Here is a 27,553-nt window from a genome sequence, read left to right on the forward strand (position 1 = left end):
TCATTGGAAAACTGTGTGTGTTTTTGTGCTAAGTATCCCCTCATGTGTGGGCAAGATTAGTAATACTGTCAGTTCCTTCTGCTGACAGTATTACTATTAAATAGATGGAAATTAGGAATCAGAATAAACATATGCCCCAAAGAACATGTTTCTAAAAAAAAAAGATGATGTAAGCTCAGCTTTACTCTTAGCAATAACAAGCTGAATTGTTGGCTGTGGGCCACAGTATTCAAGATTCTTCCCCCCCCCCCCCCCCCATTTTATCCTATGCTGCAGCCACTTCTCTTAAGACAGAAATTTCATAGTCTTGACAAAGTATTTAGCAAACCTTTGCCACACTTTTCATCTTCCTCCTCTCTACTTCCATTTCCCCAGAAAGTAACCTCAGGTTGATTCATTCCACACCTCACAAAACTGATTAGAGGGCTTCTAGAGGGGTCTCTAGCTCTGTGGTAGAGCATCTGGTTTGCTCGCAAAAGGTCCCAGATTCAAGACCAGGTATTTCCTGTTTAAAAGGATTGGGTAGCAGGTGATACGAAAGTCTCTGCCCGAGACCCCAGAGAGCTGTCAATACTGGGATAATTGGTCTCAAAGCATTGTGATCCCAGGAAAAGGACTATAAACAAAGAGAACATGAATTCATGAAACTGCCTGGTACTGAGTCAGATCATTTTCCAGGTATTATAGTTGACCTGTCCTGGGATAACCCGAAGCCTTCTTTTTCAGAGTTCTTTTTCTGGCAACCTTTGATTGTAACAGTGACTGTAATGTGACAACCAGGCACTTTAAACATAATAGGGTTTTTTTTGTTTTTTGTTTTTCTGGTGTGGGGATAGTATCACAAGTTGCTGTACCTGCTCTAATATTTATGAGTCTTGACCAGTAGAGGCAATAAAAAATAACTGACCACTCAGTTGTGACTGTCCCTGTCTTTAGAACTCCTCTTCATATTGGTGAATTTCATTAATCCCCCTGCATTTCCTGATGTCTTGCTTGAACCACTCTGGCTATGTCATGATCCTGTCTCAGACCCCTCCTGGTTTATCTGCATTCTAGCCTGAGAAGGTCAAATGAGATAAGAAAGCATTGTTTAATTGGCTTGCTGCCTCATAATAAAGACCTTTTGTAATCAGCTGATCCCTGCAAGTGCACACGAGTATTGAACCAAGGTGGAGCCAAGGCAGGAATGCACTGGTTCCACGTATTCGTCTCCTTTGCTCACCACTGGAAAGAGTGGAACTTGCGTCCCCTACCTCTCTATGGCTGATTCCACATGGACCAAAAACAGCGATGTGAAAATGGTTGAAAACAGTATAAACCCTTTTACACCATTTTAAACCCCTTTTACACCATTTTCACACCGTTTTCACACTGCCGTTTTTTGCCCATGCGGAATGAGCCTATGGTTGTCAGCTCTGGGTTGGGAAATACCAGGAGACTTTGAGAGTATTGCCTGAAGAGGGGTGGAGTTTTGGGAATTCAATGGGGAATTCAATGCCATCAAGCCTACCTTCCAAAGTGGCCATTTTTCTAAGGTGACCTTATCTTGATTGTCTAGAGCAGGGGTAGGGAACCTGCGGCTCTCCAGATGTTCAGGAACTACAATTCCCATCAGCCCCTACCAGCATGGCCAATTGGCCATGCTGACAGAAGCTGATGGGAATTGTAGTTCCTGAACATCTGGAGAGCCTCAGGTTCCCTACCCCTGGTCTAGAGATCAGTTGTAATCCCAGTCACCACCTGAAGGCTGACACCTAGTGATGGGATTCAGCAGGTTCGCACCACTTCGGCAGAATCGGTGGTTGAAATGGTGCTGGTAAACAACCAGATTTGAATCCCACCACAGGAACCGGTTGTTGAATTATTTGAATCCCACCACTGCTGACACCCTACCCCTCTCATCTCCAGGGTTTGGTGACAACTTACTGGTGGGTCACCACCCACAGTTTGTGAACCACTGGAATATGCACTTCTAAGTTCCATGCAGGATAAGACTGCAGTTAGCTGTGATGAGGACCAGAAAGTTTAGAAGGCCCAGGGTTGGGATTTGTACCCTGAAAGGAAAAAATGATAAGAAGTTGCCATACTGATAAATACATTAATAGTTTATTTCTCCCTGCCCCCGTTTAATTCACCTTTGTTTTTGCTGAGGATGCAGAAGAAAAAGCAAAGAAAGAAGCAGAGGAGAACTCTCCGCAGGATGCAGATGAAAAGAGAACAGATGAAAACGAAGGGAAAAAAGCAACAGATGAAACCGCTGCCTCCAAATCCGAAAATAGCAAAGAAGGGAATTCAGGCGAGAGCAAGAGCACAGAAGCCAGTAAGAGCAACGTCAATGGGACTCGCCAAACTGGTGTTAATAAAAATAACTCTTCTCAAGGGAAAAACGTAACTCGGACGGAAAAGGAGACAGATCCCAGTTCAACAGGTAGAGACCAGAAACGGCATGTACAGAATGGTAAGCATTTGTTTCTCTAGGAGGGCAATTTTCTGCTAATCTTATGTGTCGGTGTAATACATCTAGACCCAGTAGGTGATTCACAGATCGGCAGTTCTTGCTTAACCCAAAGCTTCATCCAAAGTTTTCCTTCATATTCTCTATTGGGTTCCATTTCAAATGTTAACGGCTCCCAATCTCATGAGGCATTGTTAGGGTGCTATATAAAGCAGCTGGCTATTTGTGTTAAGCTTTACAAATATACAGACTGCGCACGTTACTGTGCCCTGTTTCTTCTCACTGGGATAGTACTACAGCGGTCCACACAATTTTAGAAGAAAGGAATTTTAATGCGTTGAGACACAACATTAATCTACTTTTCTTTGGCTTCTCATTCTGGGGAATTGTTCTGGTATCTGGGAATAAGTTTTGCCATTGTGTTTCCGGAAATCATTATGCTCATCATTCCCCTGTGTTTCTTCTGCATTGTAGACCAGCTATTATAAGTCTCTAAAGCTACCCTATTCATTAATAAATTGGATTATGTGGAAGTTCAAAAAGAATCGTTCCTTGCTTTAGCCTGTTATTCCTTAGCAAAGGCTCCTGTGTCTTTTCAGAGGGCTATGTAAATTTTTAATATTCATAGGGACATTCGTCATCCTTGCCCTCTTGTGTTCTTTTGTCTTCAGTTGATGAAAGCAATATTAATATCTCATTAGAGTGAGTACGTGTGATTAAAAAAACAATTGCAAAAACGCTGAGCTTTGCCTTGCAAATGATCTTTTGCCAGTTGATATTCACCGAATCTGAAGGACTATTTGTGTTTCAGAGAATGGGACCATATTTACAGGGATGTTCCTGCCCTCTTGCAAAATCTTTTCAAGATTGGAATTCAAATAAATATACTCCCAATACTACCCATGAATTATGCAAAGTAAATATTAGCTGGGCGCTTGCTCCCGGGTAATTGTGCACAGGAATCAACCTTATGCTTCATTCTTGAATTGATTTTAAAATCTCTGTGTTTAAAGAAACAGATTGAGATTGGATTGATATTCTCAAAAAGCTAGGTACCAGTAGTTATTCTCGTCCAGGTCTAAGCGTGGATCAAAATATTCATACAGTGGAACCAGAGACAGATTTAGGGGGTGGTTTCTACAAATGCGTGGAGCCAAAAAAATTGCATTGGATCCCCAAATTATGAAAACAGAGGATTTCCAACTTGTGAGATTACATTCTACAACATTATTATCATTCTAAACCTTAGTTTCTATTAAAGGTGAGGGAGAGTTGATAAATGGGAAAGAGGAAGCTGAAGGGAGTATAGAAAAAATATTTTGGTGCATGGAGATGCAGGGAGAGGCTGCTAGGGGAGTGAAGGAGGGAAAGCTGAAGAATAGCAGGAGCAGATGAAGGTACACTGATTGGGGAAGAGGAGGAAGCAGGGCAACAGGGCAGGGTATTGGGGCTGGTACAGTGAGGTAGAGAGGAAATAGTGGGGAGGGAAGTGTGAGGGGAAAAGTGATGACCCCTGTAAGGCTTCATGAGTCCCTCACTGCTTAGAGAACTGTGAGTTCATTCCCATTGTTTTGGTCAGCAGCAGTCAGTGGTGGGATTCTAATTATTAAACTACTGGTTTGCCCCCCCCCCACTGCGCCCCCCCACTGCCGCTCATTTACCTGACTTCTGTGCACCCCTTTTCAATGTTGGGTGGGGGGAGGCAAGGGAAGGTGGTAGCTGTGGCTTGGTCCATGAGCTGCCGGGCCAATTGGCCAGCCACCGAATGGGCTGGGCTTCTTTCACTGGCTGGCCACAGTGAGGAGTGCCCAGCAGGCCTGTGGCAGGCTGCTGCCGGCTCAGCCCCCCGCACCTCCATTGAAGCCTCCAATAGGGGTGGGGAGGCCAGCAGAAGCTGGTGCAGGGCTGGCAGGCTGCTGCCCTTTCCACCTCCATCGGACAGGGGCTGGGGGCGTAGGGCTTGGGAGGGCTTTCTCTGGAATTGACCAGCAGGCCTGGGTGGGCCGCGACTGCCGGAAGTCCCCATGGGGGGCTGGCTGGCCGCAGATTGGGCTGAGTGAGGGGGTTCTCCAGCAGGCTGCGCCACTGGCCCATGCTCGTGGCCCAATGTGCGGCCAGCCAGCCCCTCATGGGGACCTCCAGAGACCGCTGCCCACCTGGGCCAACTTAAGTCAGAACAGCTCTGAAAGCCCCCTCACTCCCCCTCCCCTGGGAGAGGGAAGGACGGGGCTTTTCACACCTCAGAGCAGACAACTGCTTTAGCAACCGGTTTGCCCAAACCAGTGTGAACTGGCTGAATCCCACCACTGGTAGCAGTATGCCAAAAGTTTGTGGCATTTCATTTTCTTTCCCCTGATTGTGATTCTGGAAGGTATCTTCAGTCTCCTGGATAGGCATCTTGTTTACTGCCTGTTCAGTGCTTTTATTAATTTAAAATATTTTAAACTGATTTTCTATTACAAATAGAAGAAGAGCATCAACCAGGGGTTATTGCTGAACAGGTGGGAATATAGCTACATCATTTTGTAGAGTTGTCTTTTTCCAAGGAACAGCCATGTAGCTGAAACCAGCTGAGAAGAGATAATACATGATGGGCCAGTCACAGTTCTCTTAGAACTCTCTCAGCCCCACTTACCTCATAAGGTGTTTTTTGGGGGAAGAGGATGGGATGGAGTTTGTAAGTCGCTTTGAGACTCCTTATGGTTGAGAAAAACAGGATTAAATCCAAACTCTTCCAGATAGGTAGGTAGGTAGATAGGTAGATACTGTATTTACAGTACAGGTAGATACTGTATTTACAATAATAACAAATAACAATAGCAGCAGGGCTAAAAAGAATAGAATGCAAATATCATAAATGTCCTTATAAAATCAATAAAAATAAATTGATTAAAATAATAAAATGTAGGAAAAAAATCCCACAATCTTAACTACCTTGTATCAATTCTGTTTGCTACTATGAAATTGTATACTATTACACAAAATATGACTACCCACTTTTGTGGTTTGCAGAAATTTATCTAAAAAATTAATTGGTACTTTTTGACAAATGATTATATAAAATTATGATTACATAAAAATAATTATATTATATATATAATTGTTTTATATCTTTGTTTTATTTATATTGTAAGCCACCTTGAGTTCAATATGGGAGAAAGGCAGTTAGTAAATCTTTTAAATAAATATATGAATATAAAATAAACTCCACATACTTGCAACTCAGACCATTTAAAATTTGATGACAGTGGAAGGTTACCTAAAGGAAGACTCAAGGTTTACAGGTATACAGAAGAGGGAAGACGTGTCTGTGGAATCATGTAACTTCTGCGGAAGCAGTATACTTATATACTTTCCTGTTTATTTCTGGATGGTTAACATGGCTGAAACACTTTTTCAGACCAGATTTCATGTTGAAGAGTTTTCTGCTTTATTTGATTTCTGACTTCCAGGTGAATTAAAGGATGATAAGAAGTCAGACAAGAAAGATCAGGGAAAAGAGTTAAAGCAGTCAGAGGGTAAGGCTCCATCTTTTCTGTTGTGTTTCTTCATCCATGCACGTGGTCCAGGCCGACAATATGAGTTGACCTAGAATATGAACTGTTCCATAAAAATTAGGAGACACAAAAGATCACAATTTTATCAGTCAGAGGCCCATTTTTACAGAAAGTCATGACTTTGTTTTTAATTATATTGAAATGAACAGAGGAGAGGTTTTTTTCTCAAAAGGTGATGCATATCATATGTAAACTGAAATGGTCTTTTTTTCATCTGAGTCAAGATTATACAGTACTGCTCATAGCAAACATTTCACCAAGTAACATTTTTTCTTCTTCTTTTTTTACATTGCTTAAACTTTTTTCTTAAAACATTCAAAATTTTCCTGTAGCCCTTTCCCAACCTAGATTTGAATGAAAAAGAGAATGATAGTCTCATAAAATCCTTTTGCTCAGTGCACGGAATCCAAAAATAGAGCATTCCTGACATGCAGCTACCAAACCTCTGCTTCAAGACCCCCATAAACCCTCTTGTCAGACCAGCCATATCACTTGGAGGCTTCTCTAAACATTCTGTCAAAATCTGCCTTCCCCTAACATAAGCCCTGTAGAACTAGTCTTGCCCTCTAGAGAAGCAGAAAAGAACTCTTTGCCTTTTCCACGCAACAGCCATTCAGATATTTGAAGAGGGCAATCATGCCTTCTCTAGGGCCCTTTCCACACGGTCGAAATACAGCGACCCAGGGATGGCGTTTTTGCCGTCCCTGGACTGCTGTTCGCACAGGAGTCCTGGCCGCCTGGGAGCGGCATGAAGACAACGCTGCAAACCTCGCTCGTTGAGTGAGGTTTTTGCAAAGCAGCATCTTTCCATCGGCGTAGTGCAAACCGCACCACTGGGAAGATGCTGCTTTTCCCGTCGCCTCCACTGACCTCTTCTTCCAGTGTCGCTCTGGAGGGCTGCAGAGACCCACCCATGCTGCCCTCTGACCCCTGGAGGTTAGAGGGCAGGGTGGGCAGGTCCCTTGTGCTCTCCAGAGTGACGCTGGAAGAAGAGGTAAGTGGAGGGGGCTGACCGAGAAGCAGCTCCATGTGGAGCCGCCTCTCTGGCTGGGGGGGGGGGAGTTGGGGCCAATCGCACACTAGTGTGCGAACGGCCTCCGAGCCTCCACCGGCATAATTCATGCCAGTGGAGGTTTGTTTCCACGCATGTGCGGAAAGGGCCTAGGCTTCCTTGTGCAATCTGAGGATGCCTAGTTCCTTTAACCTTCCCTCATAGGACTTGCCTTTCAGGCAGCAAACCATCCCTCTTATCCTAGGTTGATAACCTGCCCCTTAGAGCTGGCCTGAAACAGAGATACTTTTTGTAAAAACGTTGGTGGTAAAAACGATAACACACACAAACCTTTTAGAGATTTTTTTTCAAGGCAAAATGGTTTCTCTCACACAAGGTGAGGACAACTGGTGATCCAGTTGATACCTCTGTGAACAGATCGTGAAATACTGCCCACACTCTCTGTGGGGGCTATGATGGTGGCAGGTGTCACGCTCCTCTGCTCAGAAACAAAAATTGAAGCCTTTTTGCAGCCTGTAGTTTTTAGCAATGAAAGACTCCTTAGGCTGCAGGAAGGCTTCAGACTGCTGAACAGAGAGATAAGATATGTGCCATTGCCATTAAGTCAAATCTGGCTACAGTGACCAGTGAAAATTTTATATTTAATGCACAATCAGATACCTTCTGCCCATGGAGCCAAATTAGTTTTGGGAAAATAATCCAAAAATTCTCACTGTTCCTCACCAACTGATGTAGATATGAGTACCATGACTTGGAAAAGTGTTTGGGAAGCAAAATTTTCTCATGCTTCAATTAAGTCCAGATGATTTGCATGACCAGAAACCTCTTTATGTGCATGGATAGGTATAGCATGAACTGTGGGTTCATTAAGACCACTCAGTTTTTGAAAAATTCCTACTCAGTCTTCCTAGGGGATCTACCATGGTGGAACATCAAATCTCCAGTGACATCCCCATCAGACTAGGTGCAGTACCTTCCTCAGGCCCTACTCTGAAATTCATGTGAACAGACAAATAAGCAGTAGGCTGGGTTCTTAATTTCAGGCTTGAATGTTTATGTAAAAAACAGGGGCGGGAGTATGTTATATATTTATTATTAAACTGAGGTAGCCATCTGAGTTTTGACTTGGCAAGATCAGGTGTTTAAGGAGGACATAGCTTGTACAGTCTTCATTTTCTATGGAAACATGGATTACCTCATAGGATGTACACTTTTCTTCAGTGTTTCCCATCACATTTTGAGAAAAATAATGTAGAAGTCTAGTGTCACCTTAAATGTTTTCCAACATAATGTTTTCCAACATAAAAGTGCATGGAGTTAAATCTCATTTATTTGGATGCACGCAGTGGTGGGATCCAAAAATTTTAATAACAGGTTCCAATGGTGGTGGGATTCAAACAGTGGCGCCGATGCACACATGCACCTCCAATCCCTATTGGGCAGGGAGGTTGCTTTAGTAACCCCTTCTCGGCACTCAGAAAAAATTAGTAACCACTTCTAGAGAAGTGGTGAGAACTGGTTGGATCCCACCTCTGGATGCATGTGACTCTGTGTACATCTGAAAAGTGAACTCTGGTTCACGAAATGTTATGCTGGAATAAATGTGAGTCTTTAAGGTGCCACTAAACTTTTCATTTGCTGCAACAGACTAACATGGCTAACTCCATTGCACTTTTTGACAGTGTGAGCTAGGAAGATCTCTGGGAAAGAAAAGCAGCACATGTCAACCGGAACACATTCATGCCATAAGCGATGCTCTCCATCTAGTGGCTGTTAAGTATTCTTACAGGTTGCAGCCTGGATTTATTTTAGGGAGAATCCAAATTTCTGGAGGTCATAACATTTTGCACTTTCAGTATCTTTATGGCACTGCACAAATGCTTGCTCTTTTGAGGGGCATGGAAAAGCAATAGACTATGTAATTCAGTTAAATTTGTTCCAGTCATTTTTCCAGAGAGCCTTTTCAGGTACCTGCAGTTGGATACGATTAAAATTTTACTATTATGTTGCACAAGAAAAACACTTATCTGTTTTTTGGATCTAGTTCCATAACCTAACAAAATATTCTGATATTTGGGTTAGTAAAATGTGGGTTTTTTTAAAAAAAATCTATATCTATTTTTTCCATTTGATATTTTAGAATTGCAATTACGGGAAAACAACAAGAAGGGAAAGTTGTCAAGATTATGTCAGTTATGCCATATATGAGCAGGTGCTACATGCATTTCTTATGTTTTTAATAATCACAATCACAATAACCATTATTGGCATGGAGTATAAAAATGTGGTTGTACACTGTTATTAAATTTAGAGGAGATCATATGTGCCATCTATGGATTTTACATTTCAACATAATAGTTCATTTATAAAAAATATAAAATGGATTAATAGGCTTTAACCATTCAATTATAAAATATATTTATAAAACAGCTACGATACAACTATGTTTAAAATCCAAAATCAACTTATATCTATCTCTTCCCTATTCGCTGGTATTTACTAATTAAAACTACAGGATAATTGGATTTCCATCATATTAGAATAGATAACAATAAGCATCTTACATACACTTTTTATAATAATGATTTTAATAAAACACACTTAATTCAGAGCATCATGTATTGCAGGAAAAGCAGAAGAGAAATTAAAAAGCACTTACCTGATGCTAGGAATAGCTGGTGTCTTCCAAAGTGTGGGTGCTACAAGTCCCATGCACCTTAGTACTCCCCTTCTAGCATCCTTCCCATCCTCTTTATATACCTAGATTTACTCCTTCTGTTTTACCCAGCCTCAACCATGGAAGCCTTTCCTTTCAGCATGTAAATGAAACTTCTGAGTTCAGAGGCATCATTAGTCTGAACATCATATACTGGGGCAAACCAGTTTGAATGCTTCCTAGAAAGTACTTGTCAGGCCAGAGCTATAAGAAGAAGGTCTTCCTTAGGCCAAAGGAAGGCTTCAAGGAGAGTGGAGTGAATAAGACAAAAATTAGCATGTTGGGTTAGATGAAAGCAAGCGGCACAACTCATGGCCATGAACTAAGTAGAAGATAAACTTAGACTGTCTATCCTCTCCATTGTTATTTCCTCTTCCCGCCCCCCTACATCAGTCCCCCTTCAATTACATAATTTAAAAAGTGAAACACATGCCCTTATATACCTGTTCAGTCCATTTCAGCATCTGACGAAGTTGCTGCGGTTGACTTGGAGCCCCATCCAAAGGGGTGGGGGGAGCAAATCCATCCATGGGAGTGACACACAGGTCTCTCTGGGGCACTTCCCTGGCGGAAGGGTGATTTTGCCAGTGTGTGGCCATTGCAACCCTCCATGATGCTGGAATGCAGTGCCATATGTTGGCACCAGTGTTCCAGTGCTCCTGCCACCATCACTGTAATAGCAGGGGGCTGGAGGCATGGCCTGGGGAGGAACCGACATTAGCAAGAGCAAGCCTCAGCAGTTCCAGGGAATAGGATAGAAGCAGCACAGCCCTAGTCAAGATGCAGTCAGCAGCCTTAGAGAGTGGACCGGGGCTGGCACAGCCTCAGCCAGGCTGCAATCAAACAGGCAGCGAGGAAGGCTGAAGAGCCAGTCTCAGGCTGGCAAAACAAGACAGACAGCTTGCCAGCCACTAGGAGGTTGGATCAAGGAGCTCCCAGGAGGAAGGGAACCTCCTGAGAGGGATAAAAGAGAGGCAGGGCAGGAGGGAGGAGATTGGCAGGGTGCATGGGTTTTAGTTTGCATTAGTGCTATTAACTGCCTGATGAAAGTAAAGAGCTTATGAATGGAAGTCTAGAGGTACCGCTAACTAGCCACCTCTCAGCGTGGGTTAGGATTTGGGTTGCATACATGACTCAGAGGCAAACATGAGCAAACATCTTTTTTGGGTTTATTGAGTACAGCACATTCTCAACTAACGAAACAATTGAAATAATGAAAATATCCATAGTAGCATAGCCTTGATTACAAGGAGCAAGTGAAGCAAAAGTTAATAATAATTGTTAATAAGCACTAGCAGGCTGGAACTAACAGTATCAGGGTATCTGAAGTAGCAGGCGGGAAAAAAGGTTAGTTGGTTTGAATATTGAAAGAAAATTATAGAGAAATTACAGGTCAGGTGGCATAAGGAGATCAATCACAGGTTAGTGCCAATTAACCAAGACAGTTGATGAGAAATCATTAGTGCTTTCAGGTGCAAGTACTTGAAAGAGCTTGCTGAAGTTTAAGCTGTTAGGGCAGTGGTGGCGAACCTTTGGCACTCCAGATGTTATGGACTACAATTCCCATCAGCCCCTCCAGATGTTATGGACTACAATTCCCATCAGCCCCTGCCACAATTCCCATGCTGGCAGGGGCTGATGGGAATTGTAGTCCATAACATCCGGAGTGCCAAAGGTTCGCCACCACGGTGTTAGGGGAACACCCCAAAGCTGGGCTGTGACCTTTAGTCAAACAGCTAGTTGGTGTCAGTTCGAGAAAGCTGGGAGAGAGCCACAGAAATGTGAGAACCACATTTCAATAACAGGTCTACATCATAATGGCTATGGTTATGCTAACACAGACAATTTCTCCACAGGAAGCCAGAGTCGTGTCTTGTTTGTTCTATAAGGGTAGTGAGTCCCTACAGACCAAGGTGGCCTACCTTGCAGAGGTGACTTGCAGAGGGGCACTCTCAATACATCTTAAAAATCAGTAGAAAATAAGTGGCTCTGAGAGCGAGGCAACATCTTATTTTACCCCATGGATGGAAGTATTTTCATATGGACATTTTGTGACAAAAAAACTGAAGGATTTCCAATTAAGGATATTGCAGATTTCCCCACAGATGTGTTTGACAGATAATGTTTGAAGATGGCAAGCAGAAACAAGTTGATCTGTTTGGTTTGGGTTTAATGGTGACAAACACATGCTGAACTGGGTTGCATCAGGTTTTCGCAATCCTGCACATGTGTGGATGCATAAAAATGCCACTGATTCAAACAGTTGGCCCGGATTAGTGTCACTAAGAACTGTTTAGATGGAAACTGAAGCGTAGAATTTTAGGGAAACACAGCATTTTTTAATGGCTGATTTGTGAATGATTCAGTTGTCTAGTTAAACAGTTACCTGCTGAGATAAGCAGTTATGCATTAAGGACAAGAGGGTTATAGAGTTCTAGCAAGCTGTTAGAATACTAATAGCCAGTTGTGGTGTACTGCTTGGTTTGGAAGAAACACAGTAGAACAACCTGTCAAACACCAACAAACTGACAAAAAAAAATAGGTCTCCATTCGCAACTGTCAAATGGGACATGAAGTGAACTGGCAGATATTCAAGCATTCTTACTTCCAATGCAGGACTGTGCCTATCATGAGAGAGAGTTTGTGCTGCAGGTTTTCCATCATGTGTAATTACATTTTTGCTCTGGCAAGGAAGACCAATTTGGATTTTCTCACTCAGGCACCAAAATGTTTTCTTACCTCAGAAAGGGTCATGTTTGTTGATCCTAGGCCCTTCATAAAAGCAAAACTTTTATTTGACGTTTATTATTTAATGAATTGGATCACTTAAACATCTCGGAAGCTCAGGGTCCATTTGTTCAAATCAAAGCAGCTCGTCATGGTGTTGGTGTGCAGATAATTAATCACTTTAAATATGTCATTAGTGTTTAGGTGACAGGAACAATAAATGATTTTCTTAGTGTATATGTTGCAGTCGGCAGTGCATGTTGGTTCCTTCATGGATCCTATTTGGCAAGAGACCCTGATGACCAAAGAAAGGCTGTAGTATTATCCGAATTAGTGGGGTCTGTACTCTAGTTTTAAGTTGGGAAATTAGTGGGGAGAGACCTTGCACTGCAAAAGGACCTTGCACTGCAAAAGGGGATCTTTTCCACCTATGATTTACAAGGATTTTCCCTTTAGAAAGCCACAGAAAACCAGAATTTAAGTGAAGTTTAACCATTTTATTAAAGAGCAAAAATAAGAAAAGGTACATATGCAGTTGGGCCAAACACACAGAGACAGATTCCGCATGGGCCAAAAACAGCTCTGTGAAAATGGTGTAAAATGGTTTAAAATGGTGTAAAAGGGTTTACACTATTTTCACACTGTTTTCACACAGCTGTTTTTGGCCCATGCAGAATCTTCCAGAGTTTCAAGGAGCCTAGGATACAGATAGATGTGAAGGATAGATGGGAATAGTAGAAGTTGTTGCACGGAGGGTGATATTTACCAGTTACAGAAGAAAGGACTAGCATCGGTTGGGCAATGTTGGGCATGGGGGAACCGAACTTAAGGCAGTTCAGGGACCAAAGGGCAAGGGTCCCTCATTTGGGAAGCCTACATGTAGGAAAACCTGACCCACTGGCAATGATGAAAGAGGCAATCCTCCTGGACAAAGCAAGGTTCCATTCTCAGGAAAGAACAATACTGTGGCAAATAGCTCAAATGAATCAGAGCCAGGGAGAGTTTAGTTCTTGATTAAATCTTAGGCAGAATTGATGAATTTACAGCTCAAGGCATTCCAATTCAAAGTTGGGTTTAATTATTCTCTGGTAGTGGGACAGGAAAAGTTATTGTTAGATCAACTAGGGAAGAAAGGAATCAGGAAAACTAACTGTGTTAAGGCTCAGGAGTGTTTGCATACCTTTTGGGAGCTATAGGACAGGTGTGGCTTTTCCAAGACTGTGGCTTTTGTTATCCAGATTGCATTGTTAGTTACTATGAATACTTGATTGGGGTAGAGAGGAATGTGGCAAGCAGAGACTTCTCCCCGACAATTAGTATCAAAATTCAGAATGAAGATTTGGCTTCCGTCTTACTCTGAACTGTCTGACACTAATAGAGGATAGGGCACATCTCAGAAACTGGCCATCGTGTCTAGCCATGAGCTTGTCTGCCCACAGTACGTCTGAATAAACAAGAAGTTGCAGCATCCATCCATTCTTTGATTTAACCACAATTACAATAACTTTGATAATACAAAATACAGATGGGACTGGTAAAGAATCGCACTTGGGGGAATTGAAACGTCCTTCTTTCTGACCTATATCTCCCTCTTTAAAATAAAGTGAGCTCTTTGGAACTTAAACAGATCAACTTCTTAAAAATATTTCTTTGAATTGTCTCAATAAGCTTATTCATTCCCCCATCAAGCCATTTTTAAATGGTGTGTGCATCTTTCTTGATTTTACCAATGAATGCTTTTTCTGCATGGCCAGGAGGTTCCCAGAATATGCAGAAATCCTGATCTTGTTTGTGATTGTCATTGCCATTAGTCAAAAGTTTCTCTAATCGCACTTTATCTGGGCAATCTATAACTTTATCTAATATAGGGGTAAAGGTCCTGGACCTTGTTTCCACTTAAAAAGGGTAGCAGAAAATACATGATCAAGGACTCTACCTCACCTTGAAAGTATGAGCAGAATTTTGATGATTCTGCCTTCTAGTACAGCTGAGAGCAAGGCATCACATCTGGCAAGCATAAATGCTCTCCTCAGCTTGTTGGCCTCCAGGGCTGAAAGGCAGGAGACTGGGGCCAGGATATATCTATCTTTTAGCACTAACTTAAAGTCTGGCATTATCATAAGATCCTGTTGCTGCTTTGTATCCTGCATAACTTTTTACTAGGTCTTTGACCTGAGCCCTGTCTATCCCCAATAAGGTCTTTTGTGAGAAGCTCAGTCTCTACATTCTTTTCTCCTTCATGGTCTACTGGATTGGCTCTGGCAATTTTACATAGAATTTGCGATCTTATTGTTCAGGCAGAAATATAAACTAGCATGTTTGATTGGATCAGCTTTGTCAATTTTTATTGTTCAGGCAGAGATATAAACTAGCATGGATCACATTTGTCAACTTCATATTGAATGCAAAGCTGGAGAATGATTGAAAAGAGTACTGAGAGTAATCGCAGCACATAATGCAGTCTGCTGCAGTAATTATTGTGTTAGTGCAGATCAGATTTAGCTGAAAAATGTGGTACTTTGTGGATTTCTGTTCCTTCAGGCAATGGGATCTTCTTCAGAAGTTGTTTCGACTTCCATTTTGGGTAGGTAGTTCTCAATAAAAAATTGGAGGTTGAGACATTTTTGAATTGCCACTTCAAAATGTTACTCCACAGAAACACTATCAAAATTTGACTGTGCATTAACATTAGAACATCTGCACAAAAGGGGAGGGGTTTTTTTGCATCACAGATGATATCCCACCACCATCAGGAATAATGCAAGTGAAATAAATATGACTTAAGAAACAAAGGGGGGGGGACGACACACAAAATGATGGGGGGAAGGGGCTGGAGGAAGTGTGCAAAATGATTTCACAGAAAACTTTTCCAAAACATAAGGTTTAACCACTGGAAGAATCTGTGGTAGGTTTTGAATGCAGAAAAGGCCCATAATGAACTTTAGTATTAGATGTGCTGATGTATTACTTAATCCCCTTCCATCACAATTTTCCAGAAAGAAGTTGAATCATTTGTCTTTGATGCTATAGGTTGCTGGACATGGAGCTGATTTTTGATAGTCCAGGAGATAGGTTAACTGAATAATTAATGTTTACATTAGATTGGTCTGCAATATGAAGACTGGGATTTGGTTCTTTTGTTTGAAAAACTTGAGTTGGATTTTTCAGCATCAGTATTAAATCTAGATATATTTGGAAATCAATTTAACACTGCTTTCGTTCCATTAAAAAACACATTTCTCGATGTAATTTCCCCTCCCAGAGGAAATTGTTTGTAAGAGTAAAGACAAGGTGCTGTTTTTGAAATCCTCATGGTTGTTATAAAGAAATTTCATAAATGTGTGTCTGCCTTCAGTTCACTGGAATCAGTGCTGCCTAGCTACTGGACATACTAATGAGGTGTTATAGACTGTTAATTAATGTTTTTACTGCTCACAGGTGGTTGTTTTTTAACTGTCAGTACATACTAGGGAGAGATGAGGCTGGATGCTATTAATAGAAAGAGGTTGATAACAGAAAAGGAAATAGGTGGCATTATCCAAGTGTAGATTAACTGGTTCCATTCAGAATATCATATATGGATTAGACGGGTATGTGTATGGTTTGTGTGACTAGTGGAAGCATATGAATATCGTGTATGGCATGTGTACTTTATTTATTATATTTATATTTTATTATATTTACATCTGTGAATGAGGAGGAGCATGTGTGATAGAAAACAAAATTGACCACACGGTGAACAGGTTAAATTCTTCTTACATTGTTGCTTAGTATTTATATAGCATTTGAATTCTTTAAAACTCTAATAATTTTTATTGTTATCAAAATCCTATAGAAAGTTACTTGTTGTTGAAATCTGTCATGGCTGTTCTCATTATGGGAATGTAGGTTGACAGATGGGATAACTTGCCAAAGAATACTTCATCAAATCAGTGTCTAGGAAAAAGCTTGGATATAAGTACTTCTGTCCAGGTCTAGCACTCAGGGTGGGGCTGCAGCTCAGTGGTAGAGCAACTGTTTTACATGCAGAAGGACTTAGGTTCGATCACCAGCATCTACATTTAAAGAAATTGGGTAATAGATAGTTGTGTATTTAAAAAATGGGAAAATTCGCTGTTAGGTATATTGGACCCAGAAATTTTCAAGATTTCCCCAAATCCCCAAATTTCCATACTAGTATGGGGGTTGGGGTTGGGGGGAGGGGGTGGATCTGAAAAAGAATGATATCATTATAGCCTATGGTGAGTTATTCCAGGACTGGGGGGCGGGGGTGCGTGCTATTTTTTAAGATGATGGGATCAAATTTTTAGCATATTTTCCTGTGACTCATCTTAAAAGGACTGCCAAGTTTGGTAAAAACTGGGCCAGGGTGTCCAAGTTTATGATTCCCAAAGAGGGTGCCCCCATCCATCCTACACTGTTTCCAATGGAGAAGAAATTACATCCCATAAAACTGGCCCATCTTTAATAAACTTAGGGATTCTTGTAAGGAGAATCCCCAGTAGTTATGATAAAAACAGCTCCCCAGAGACTGAAAGGATTCCCCATAGGCTGTAATGGAGCAGAAGAAAGATTTAAACTGTGTAGTTTGGTATGAATGCACTGAAACAATCTTTCCTATTAAAAGGGGGTTCTTCCTTTCTACTGTTGTAACTGGAGATCCCAAAAATGATCCCAGAAAAAAAGCCATTTTTCCCCAGCTTTTTGGGAATCAGGATTACCAGCTACAGTTTAGAAAGTCTTTTTTCCTTCCAGTTCAGCTTTATCAAATGCACATATTAATAAGAAGGACCTGAGACCCTAGATCAGTGATGGCAAACCTTTTCGAGACCAAGTGCCCAAATTGCAACCCAGAACCTACTTATTTATCACAAAGTGCCAACACGGCAATTTAACCTGAATACTGAGGTTTAAGTCTAGAAAAAATGGTTGGCTCCGAGGTGTGCATTACTCGGGAGTAAGCTGGGTGGTAGTCAGTGGCTTTGCTTTGAAGCAACCATGCAACTCAGAAGCAAGCCCCATTGCCAGCAACTGAGCTTACTCCCAGGTAAAGGATCACACTTTAGTTCTTCGCATGAAAATCAGTGAGGTTTAACAGTGCTTAACAGGGTTACCAACACTGCTTCCCCAAAACTAGGTCTTAGGTTTAATGCAAATAATCAAGCCCAGTGGCCCAGGTCAGCCTAGATGTGTATGTGGGGGGGGGGTGCGACTCTGTTTGTGCGTGCCCACAGAGAGGGCTCTGAGTGCCACCTCTGGCACCCGTGCCATAGGTTCGCCACCGCTGCCCTAGATAGCCACTGCCAATCAGACCAGACCTCAATAGAGCCCATATTTAACTCAGTACAAGGTTCCTTCAAATGTCCATGCCCAATCTCTTCATTCACTGGGTTCCATTATCCTGCTCTTTATTTGTGATGAATGTGTTTTTCAAAATGTCCCAGACCATCTATGCTGCTTATTTGTTAAATCATCCTGTAAATAAATAAATCTTCATATTTGTTTATATGGTAAACAGGCCTCAGTGACTCAGTAATTCACTACAAAACTTATCTCACAGCTGTGATCCTAAAACCTATACACTCTCTGCCTGTAGAACGTCTGTAAACTGAGGGTAAGGTTTGTGTAATTAGTTGGGGAAGGTTTGTAGATCAAAATTTGCCTACATCCCAAAAATCTTAAGAGGCTCTATGAATCCCCCCAGTAGAACAAAAAAAGACTCATTACACCAGCATATTATAAAAGGCACACTGTATGCAATGCTCGGTCAGTACATTTGTTGAGACCCTTTGGCCAGCACCTTAGTGTTATGTTGATTCTTGTTCGCTGTATATCACTTTTTTAAAGACCCAAGGGAGAAATCCAGAATCTGAGATTTAATTCTCAGGGTGAGTTCAGAAGTATTAAAAACAACTCTCCTCCCCAGCCAGTGTGGCTAACAGCATGTGGACTCTAATCTGGACAAGCAGGTTTGATTCCCCACTCCTCCACAGGAATGGCAAACTCTTATCTGGTGAACTGGATTTGTTCCCCCACTCCTACACATAATGCCTGCTGGGTGTCGTTGGGCTAGTTATTGTTCTCTCAGCGCTCTCTCAGTCCCATCTACCTCACAAGGTGTCTATTATGGGGAGAGGAGGGGAAAGGGAGTTTGTAAGCCACCTTGACACTCTTTACAGGTGGGAAAGGGGGGGTATAAATCCAAACTTTGGCTCATTCCGCACATGCAGAATAATGCACTTTCAAACTGCTTTCAGTGCTCTTTGAAGCTGTGCGGAATAGCAAAATCCACTTGCAAACAGTTGTGAAAGTGGTTTGAAAACGCATTATTTTGCGTGTGCAGAAGGGGCCTTTTATTCAATCAAAAGCTGTTACAAGTAAGGGGAAGGGACTGTTTAACAACCTTTAAACCCCAAATTTGGTCCTAAACATTCTGAATGCCTCTGGTGAGCTGTACACCCCCCATTAAGAATCACCAATAGATTTTTTTTTCCTTCCCATTTTTCCCAATTCTTGGAACCTTGGGAGGAACATTGACAACTTTTTTCTTTCTCTCTCTCTTTTTTTCCAGATACAGAAGAGTAAAAAAAATTACATATAATCAAAAAGAGACTGCAAATTTCTTTCATCATTTTATCTGATCTCCATTCTCCTCCTTCCACAAAGACCAGTTTCTGGGGAGGGCATTATGCAGGTTTCCACGCCGCTGTTTCATTTTTCCTCCTTCCACTGGCTACTTCACAGTGAATGACTCTTAAGGCTTTCACTCTGGGACATTTTTCTTCTTCTTCTTCTTCTTCTTTGCCCTTAGCAAAATGATGATTATTATTTTTTGGTGGGGGAACTGGCAAATCGAGCTAACGTGAGACTTTCCAATGCTACCGCTAGGCCTGGCTTGTGAAAAACACTCTGATGTGGTGAAGCAGAGAATTGACCCGCATGTGGAAAAGAGTCTCTCGAAATATTGTTGTTTCCATGAAGCATTGAATTGTCTGTCCAATTTAAGCTGCAATTAAGAGTGCTGTTTGTTTTGTTTTTTAAAGGAAATCCAGCTATTTTACAAATAAGCAAATTGCTCAATTCCTAGAAAGCTTTATAGTATTTTTCACAAAAAAAACCAATACATACTATAGATTTCATCTGCTTGATGGCTCCTTGGTTTGTAATTGTGCCTCACTGCGTCAGTTTTGTATGTAGAACAAATGCTTCTCAAGCTCCGATTGAATGTGCCGTTTTTGACATTTTCTGTAATAGGCAGATTTCAAATAAGGCCCTTCTGCCACCTGATCACTGCTGTTGAGGTCAAGAAAATGGCATGTTCCTCTTAGAGCTCTTATTGATGAATGAAGTGATAGAAGAGGAAATTGAATGACAGAGCATCATGAGGAGGCACCTAAGTCTTGTCAGTATTTGCACACCAGAGGGCGTTGCAGCCCCTAAAATACTTTCAGGTGATGCTGCCCCCACATAGGAGCTTTGGGAGTTTGCAGAATAGTGAGCCCTATCTACAATAGCATGGCACTGCAACCTCTCACTTCTTGTCAGATGTCCCAGAAAGAATTTCTGCTCCTTCCCCAGCTCTGATGTATGGCACATTATAATGCTGACCTCAGTCTGTATGGCAACTCCATTGGCACTTGTGCTCTTCATTGTGATTGACAGTCCAGAGCAATACAGTTTCGTTTGAAAGACAACCTTTCAAGTCCAATGGGATTTTGGTCTCGTTTATACAAAATGTGTGCAAAAAGTATGCATGCATGCTGAGGTCCATGCTGCTTGATATCTCAGGCTAAGGATTCTTTATCCAAGAATTCCCATTTTCTCTGCAGCAATTACATGCAGGGGTGGCTTTTTTCTGGAGCATAGATAGTGGTTTTGTGAGTGGTGCACTGGAAAGGGACAGCATACAGATCACAAACAATTCATTGATAATGCCAAGTGATACCCATTTAAAATGTGTTTATTACGCAGATATGCACTTACACAAATTTTCTCATGAAAACTCAGGGTGGAAAATAGTTCCATTCCGGTTTGGAGAGCAGTAATTTAGAATTAGTGTGTTGTGCAAGGTGCATTGAATCTTTGAATTCAGCTAGTGAACGCCAGATGTTCCCAAAAGATCCAGTTTGATGGAAGAGTAATTGGATCTAACACTATAATCTCAGTACAACAGGAATAGATTTATTTGCTTACAGCTTGCTCTTATGCACATTTATTAAGAACTGACTCACTTCACGGTGGCTTCCTCCAAATTAAATAGCCATAGGATCTCTCTCTCGCACACACATGCATTCTACAGTGCAGGTTTAGAATGAATTCATATTTCATTGTTTCTTCTTTTAGTTGGAAGAGTCAAACACTACTCTTTACTATCTTGAGCTTTCAGAAGAGTATAGAAACACATATATTTTTATCCAGGCTATTTGTATTTTTTCACATACTTTTTTTAGCACAAAAAGGCCAGTTATTGGAGAGCTTGTCTATTTCTCTGTTAACCCATACAAAAATGCTGGAAGCTTTCTCTCTTCAGATTCAAAATCATCCAATAATACATGAGCCAGAGCCCGTCTCTTTCAGAAATAGTTTTATTTGCACAGTTAAAAGTATCAGGTCAAGATTCTCTGTGGAAGTAAAAGGATGATGCGTTGGGGCATCCCTTTCAATGTCTCCTTTAATTCTTCTCCGCCCACTGGCACCCTCTTGGGGCAGGGCTTGATGGGTATGGGAGTTGCAGATAGAAGACAAATGTTTTCCCTCTGAATTTTCTGCTGCTATCTTCACTCATCTCAGGTAAGGATTTTCATTGATATCCTCCTTTTTTATTCACTGGCCTTATTATTCTATGTCTTTTGGCATATTACTTTGGGTGGTGGAGATTGTGGCTGGAAGTAGGAGTTTTTGTGTGCTCTGTTGTTCTTTCCACAATCTTAGCTACGTATAGAAGAATTTTCTGCCACAGATTCTATATGTAGCCTTGTGCTGGTCATCATTTCTATTCCTCCCTATTCCCCACCTGTAAACTGGAATAACATTGTGACTTTTGGCATGGATGTTGTGAAGATAGGTATGGTATTTTCCTGAGGAAGCAGCATTTATTTCAGAAGGCATCACTGTTAATTCTTTCTTTGTCTTAGGAGAGGGAAGCAGGGCACAGGGTTACACTGCTTGAAATATGATATGGGGCAATCTTTCATTTCTTCTTGGTCTGTGATCCAGAAGTCTTGGATATTACCCCTAAGCACTTTTTGAACAAAATTACAGAGGTTGAAGGATTTTCAGCACAGGCCACATGGCTTGGCCTTGGGCAAATCACAGGCTTGTATCCAACCTCCAAATGTGTGGCCTTTCCATTTGAAAAGGGGGAAGGCAACTTTTATACCAATTCTCCCCTAATACTGCAGACTTCCGCTTTGGTCCCTGTTTGGATACCAAGTGTCTGCTGACCCCAGGAACAAAATAGGGGGCTACAGTGGGAGAAGGAATTAGAAAAGTCCGGCTCTTCAAGAATTACCACTCTTTGGATAAAAGCCAGTGTCTTTTAGTCTTGGTTACTTATCTGTAAATGGAAATTAACAGTCATGTACTATGACTCACCATACCTGTGTATGAATTTCATCCCATGCCGTCATTGTCTGGTTTGGGGCTCAACCTGTTGTACAGCCATTGGATATATATGGGAATAAACTTGTGATGATCTCAAGAGCATTTTGAAAGCAACCATGATTGGCATGGTGGGGGGAGGTACTTTGTTGGAGTGTGAGTGCAATATTATATTTACCCCATACTTCAATGGAAGCAGTGGAAGCAGTGAATATGGTTGGAATGGCCAGTTTGGCCTTTCCTAGATTTGCCAAATATGGCAATGTTTTTTTCCCTCTGTTGGGCCGAGAAGGTTTTTCTTTAAAAATACATATTGTTTGTCCCTATTAACCAGATCACAATGGTCTTAAGAGCATCCATCCCGCCCAGCAACCTCCTTCCCATCAAGGCCAACAAGCTGCTTCTGGAAGTCCTACAAACATGGCATGGAGCCCCAGTAGTATATCAATTTGGAGGGCAACATCTTACACTTATATACCACTCCCCCCCCCCTCAAAAAAACCCATGTTGAGGCTGGCAAATCAATTGGGAAACATTTCTTCATAAAGAACAAACATTTTAATTATACTGTATACTGATCAAAATCTTGTTGATAAATAATGTATAACATTCTTGAGATTATAATACAAAATCTTCATATTGCTTAACAATGTGTGCTATACATACAAGAGAGTTTCCCAGCGAGCAATTTGTGCTACAATGGTCTTATAAGCAATGCTGGCCTCCAACTACCAGGCACAGAAAAATCTCTCTTTTATGTATATCACACATTGTTAAGCAATATGAAGATTTTGTATTTATTCTGGTTCTTTAGTTTTTGTATTATAGCTGTTCCCGCCCTTTTAACTACCCATTGTGTTGCCCTGCATCTGTTTTTGTTATAGCTGCATGGTACTACATCCTGCTGTGTTGGTTCAGTGCTTAAATAGTGAAAAATACAGCTGGAAGTCAGTGGCTGTTAATGTGTGTTACATCTAAGTTGGTACTTCTGGGAATCAACTAGTTTTTTCAAAAAACCAAACAAAAAACAACAATACAAAAATACTTAGTTTGTTCCTAGTGTGCAGGAGCACAATGTTGATTTTCCAAACAGGCAGTACTTCTTTCTAACAAATACGGTTTCCTCTTTGTTCTGAGTCTGTACAGAGAGAGAGAGAGAGAGAGAGAGAGAGAGAGAGATTGTAGGGTTTCTGAAACTGTCTAACAACTCATTGCAGGTGGCCAGGATGCTGAGATTTTAATTGAATGCTCAGAATCCACCAGGCTGTAGTAGTTCTAGCTTTTGGTAGGGCTGTGCTGATGTTTTCCTGTACTGCTGCAAAAGGCTATGTAAAGTGCATTCTCTACTCCAAGTTTCCATTGATCTCTGCCTGAACTGGCAATTGGCAACTGATCTCAACCTTTCTTGGATCAAGTGCCAATACTTGATTGGGTTCTGAGCTCAGCAAGTGCCCATCAGATTCGGCCAGGTTTTATCCACTGGGGCATTGGCAAGGAGTATGCAACCATAAATTGGATGACTCTTTTAGTGTCAATTTTCTTATGTTTTACTTCCTTTGCCACAACTGCTCCTATTTATCATGGATAGCCCCTATTTTTTGATTACCTATCCCTGCTACATTGCTGTCACTATTTTGTTCCCAGTTTGGTCTTACAAAAATTTCCACTTTTAAAACTTCAGTGTAGTTTCCTATATTTATCAGGCAATATAATTCAGCTGTCTCCTCGGAGTCACTGGAAGTTAAATTTTGAAGTGGAAATGATGCCTCTTGGTTCAAGTACATATTCTGCATGTCATTTCTTGCCCTGCAGTTCCTGGAGTATATTTTGATCTATGGATAAATTACTGTTGAACAATTAGAGTTTTCATTAATCCACATAAAAACCAATGTTTGTTTTAGGAAGATGCAGCAGTGCAGAGGAAGGGGATCAAGCAATGAAATATGGAAGGCCATGTTGTTGCTTTTTGGGTGAAATAGCAAGCTAAGTTTGAATGGTGTCTCTCAAAAATCTGTACAGGCGGCACTAAACAATCTGGACTCACTCAAGTCTTTTTGTAATGCAGGTAGAAAATCCACCGTGACACTCTAATTCACCGCTATCTAAATAAGCCCAAAGCTGCACAAATCAGTGATAGTACTGTACTATGCCCTCTCCAGCTGCAGATGCAGGGATCACTTGATTGGGTCTCCTCTGTACAGAAAAGTCTTTTTGTAGGTTTTAAATTCTAGCCTACTCTTCTTCCTGAAATGCTAGTTTTCTATGTATGGGAATTTTTTCAAAATGAGGGAGCATTTAAACATGAAATTCTCTATATTTTATATGATCAAGAACCATCTAGGGCCTAGGCACAGTTCTATCATATGATCTGCTGTTTACATGTAAGGTATTGAAGCCCAAGTCATCTTGGAGTAGAAGTTGCAATGTTCAAAATTACCTTTAACAGGTGACTGTCTGAATGTACATAGGTATCCAACAGCGCAATCATATACCAAGTTACTTCAACCTGAGCCCACTGAAATCTGTAGGCTGTTACTGGAGGAACTTTTCATAGGATTGAACTATAATAAAATCTGTGATGGGCATTTGGGTTGTCTAGTGATTATTATTAAAGGTATAGTGGAGTGAAATTTTCCTTTTCTTTTTGCCTGGATAATATTTTTATACTCTTTTATATACAGTTTTTAAAAACACTTTGCTACTTTTATTTGTAGAGGCTCAGTTCTCAGAGCACCTGTTTGCTTGCAAAACCAAAATTATCCATGCCCTGTTTTTCTTCTGTTTGTCTCTTTTTTTTGCTTCTTTCTCATCTCCCCTGTTTTTAATAGAAAGAGACCATTGACTTTGCTACATAAGAGAAATATTCACATGAGATCTCATAAGCTCAGTATGTCACATTGAAACAACAGACCCATGCTCTTTTTTGTGCCAGAAAGAATTGATGTTAGATACTGGAGAAAATATGTAAGGTGTGGATATGATGTGCACAGGTTGTCTCTTTGTATTAGTGGTATCTTTTTCCAGATACCAGGGTTACATCCTTTATAATGTTGCGTGTCTCACTTGTCCTTATTCTCTTGCATTAGATGAGTAAAAAAGTGGAATAATAATACAAAAACAGTGTAATTTGTAGATTTAGAAGAAAGATTAGTTATCTTTTAAACTAAAATTCTGGAGGGATAGCCATATTAGTATTTTGCAACCAAATGAGAGAGGGTAGTAGTACCTTAAAGACAGATTTATTGTGATGTATGCTTTCATGGATTAGAATCCACTTCCTCAGAAGCATCACATTTGTCTTCAGGACACACAATCATAGTGGGAGAAAACGTAAAACAAATGAACAGGCAATCAAATGCAAGAGCAAAATTCTACCTCTTGAGTTATCATTGCCTTTTGATTTCATTATTTAAAATGTTTTTCTTCTATTTCTCTCTCTCTCTCTCTCTCTTCTCTCTCTCTCTCTCTCTCTGTTGTGTGTATATGTGTGTGTTACTTACCTACACATGCTATAATTCATACATCCAACATAGTGGCTTCTAGTCTGTGACAACTTATGCCTCATTCAATCTGTTTTTCAGATGCTACACAACTCATGTCTTTTTAACTATGTCACTTATTGCAATCGCTCTAAAGTTATGTTGACAGCACTGAGTCCCAATGAATCTATGGAGAAATTAACCCAGTCTAGGTGCACTGATCTTGTAAAATAATTTATCCTAACTTGGTACCGTGCACAAATCTAAACACATTATTGATTTTTTTTCTTCATTAGCTATAATTTATGATGGAGATATCTCTATTGAACTCAGCTGAGAGCCGTTTCACACACCCAGTAGGTAGAGGCAAATCTAGGTTTGTGATCAGATACTTAGCAGGAAACTGAGTAGTGTATTGGGGTGATGCAGACATTTGAAAAACATGTGTATCACATTCATAATCAGGTGTATACAAAGGCTTAAGCAAACAAAGTAAATTCATTATTTACATGCCATTTTTCAATTAAATTTTGAGGTTGATTTTGTCCATTCTGCTTCTTTGCTAAACAAGTCAGATACTCAAAGAATGTACTGATTAATATATATATCAGGGTTCTTATGACTAAAATTACTAAATTTAATTGACTGGTGAGTATGCAGTGCTGATGGTTCTCAACGTTCTGAGAATTATTTGAATCAAAATAGTTATTGTAACATTTTTAATTGAGAAGAGGAGGTATGGTCATCTCTACATGTGTAATACAATTTCCCGGCTTTTCAATTTTTGTGTAAACGAGTTCATGTATGTTCATCTTATTACCAAATAAAAGCAATGAGATCCACTTGATTTGAATCCTAGTTCTGTGCCAAGAATGGTTTGTTCATCCAATGTATGTTACAAAGCACATGGCTTCCTGATGTGGAGGAGTGTATGTGTACACATGTCTTCTTGAAGTGGAAAGCACATGTCTTTCTGAAGTCTTCTTTTTCACTTTTCCATGTTACTCCATGGAACTTCCATGTTTTTCCATGTTACTAGAGTGGGAGTTGTTACTCCATGAGCAACAATAGACCTTGGAGGCTGAAGATACAAGCCTAGTTCTTGGGTCCCTCTTCTCCAAGGCTGCTGATTCTATCAGTGGTTGTTCAAGATTTTGGCCAGAGATCTTTGCCAGATTGTCTGTGTATTAAGCATGTACTCTTTTGCTGATCCATAGTCAGTGGTAGGATTGAAGCAGGTTCGCACCACTTCGGCAGAAAACTGGTTATTGAAATGGTGCTTGCAAACAACCAGGTGTTAAATTATTTGAATCCCACCACTGTCCATAGTTCTTTTCCTAAAGATAGTTCTTTTCCTAAAGATACTAGGACATGTAGCAAACTCTTTACCTTGATACCAAAGTTCTGATTATTGAGTCTTGAAACCAATTTGTTCTACCATTTTAAAGAAAAAAGCGTTTTCAGGGTGACTTATTACATAAAAGGAGAGGAAGATGGACTCTATAGAAGTTAACAAAGCAAAGCAGACTTATTTATGCCAAAACCAGCCTCTGTTTGTGCCACAGTCGACCAGAATAATGTCTAAGGCTTCAAAAATATGAAAATCCAGTCTTCTCAATTGCATCAAGCTCTGCAAAGAGTGAGATATAGAAATTGTATTAAGGGCAGTAGTGTAACAAGGGCATGTGTAAGGGTGCTGGAGCCCCGAGTGCCACTTGAATGAGTCATGTGGGGGGCATCTTCAAACACCTGCACCTCCCCCCCCCCGAGCATGCCCTACCATGTCATTCAAGTGAGCCCTTCTCCTGCCTCCCCCCAGCTGGGGAGCTGATTGGGTGGGCTTGCAAAAAGCAGAGAATAGACCCCAGCTGGTAGTGCCCATGGCCAGTTGTTACTACTATGCATTTTTTCTTGCTTGCTCTTCTTCCCTAGCTTTTCTCCTTAGTTTTCAAGCCCAGCAGTTTTCTTTTTGCCCTTCTCTGACCTCCTCTAATGAATAATTTCTCA

The 27,553-nt window shown here is 40.9% G+C and overlaps 1 protein-coding gene across 7 annotated transcripts in view; it reads left to right on the forward strand.

The window, feature by feature from the left end:
* Positions 1-27,553, forward strand: part of LOC125441354 (calcium/calmodulin-dependent 3',5'-cyclic nucleotide phosphodiesterase 1C-like) — a 185,575-nt gene that overhangs the window by 146,760 nt on the left and 11,262 nt on the right. For 3 of the 7 annotated variants that reach the window (XR_007245830.1, XM_048511891.1, XM_048511894.1), the window contains 2 exons: positions 2,159-2,458; positions 5,908-5,973. Coding sequence is in view for 5 of the 7 variants with exons in the window: in XM_048511891.1 (XP_048367848.1) it covers positions 2,159-2,458; positions 5,908-5,973 (366 nt within the window). In the remaining 2 variants the exon portion in view is untranslated. Of the gene's footprint in view, positions 1-2,158; positions 2,459-5,907; positions 5,974-19,038; positions 26,394-27,553 lie in introns of those variants that run through there. The other 4 variants (XR_007245831.1, XM_048511895.1, XM_048511896.1 and 1 more) reach the window with 3 other exon arrangements.

Source organism: Sphaerodactylus townsendi, linkage group LG11, assembly GCF_021028975.2.
Source record: "Sphaerodactylus townsendi isolate TG3544 linkage group LG11, MPM_Stown_v2.3, whole genome shotgun sequence".
Classification (NCBI taxonomy): Eukaryota; Metazoa; Chordata; class Lepidosauria; order Squamata; family Sphaerodactylidae; genus Sphaerodactylus; species Sphaerodactylus townsendi.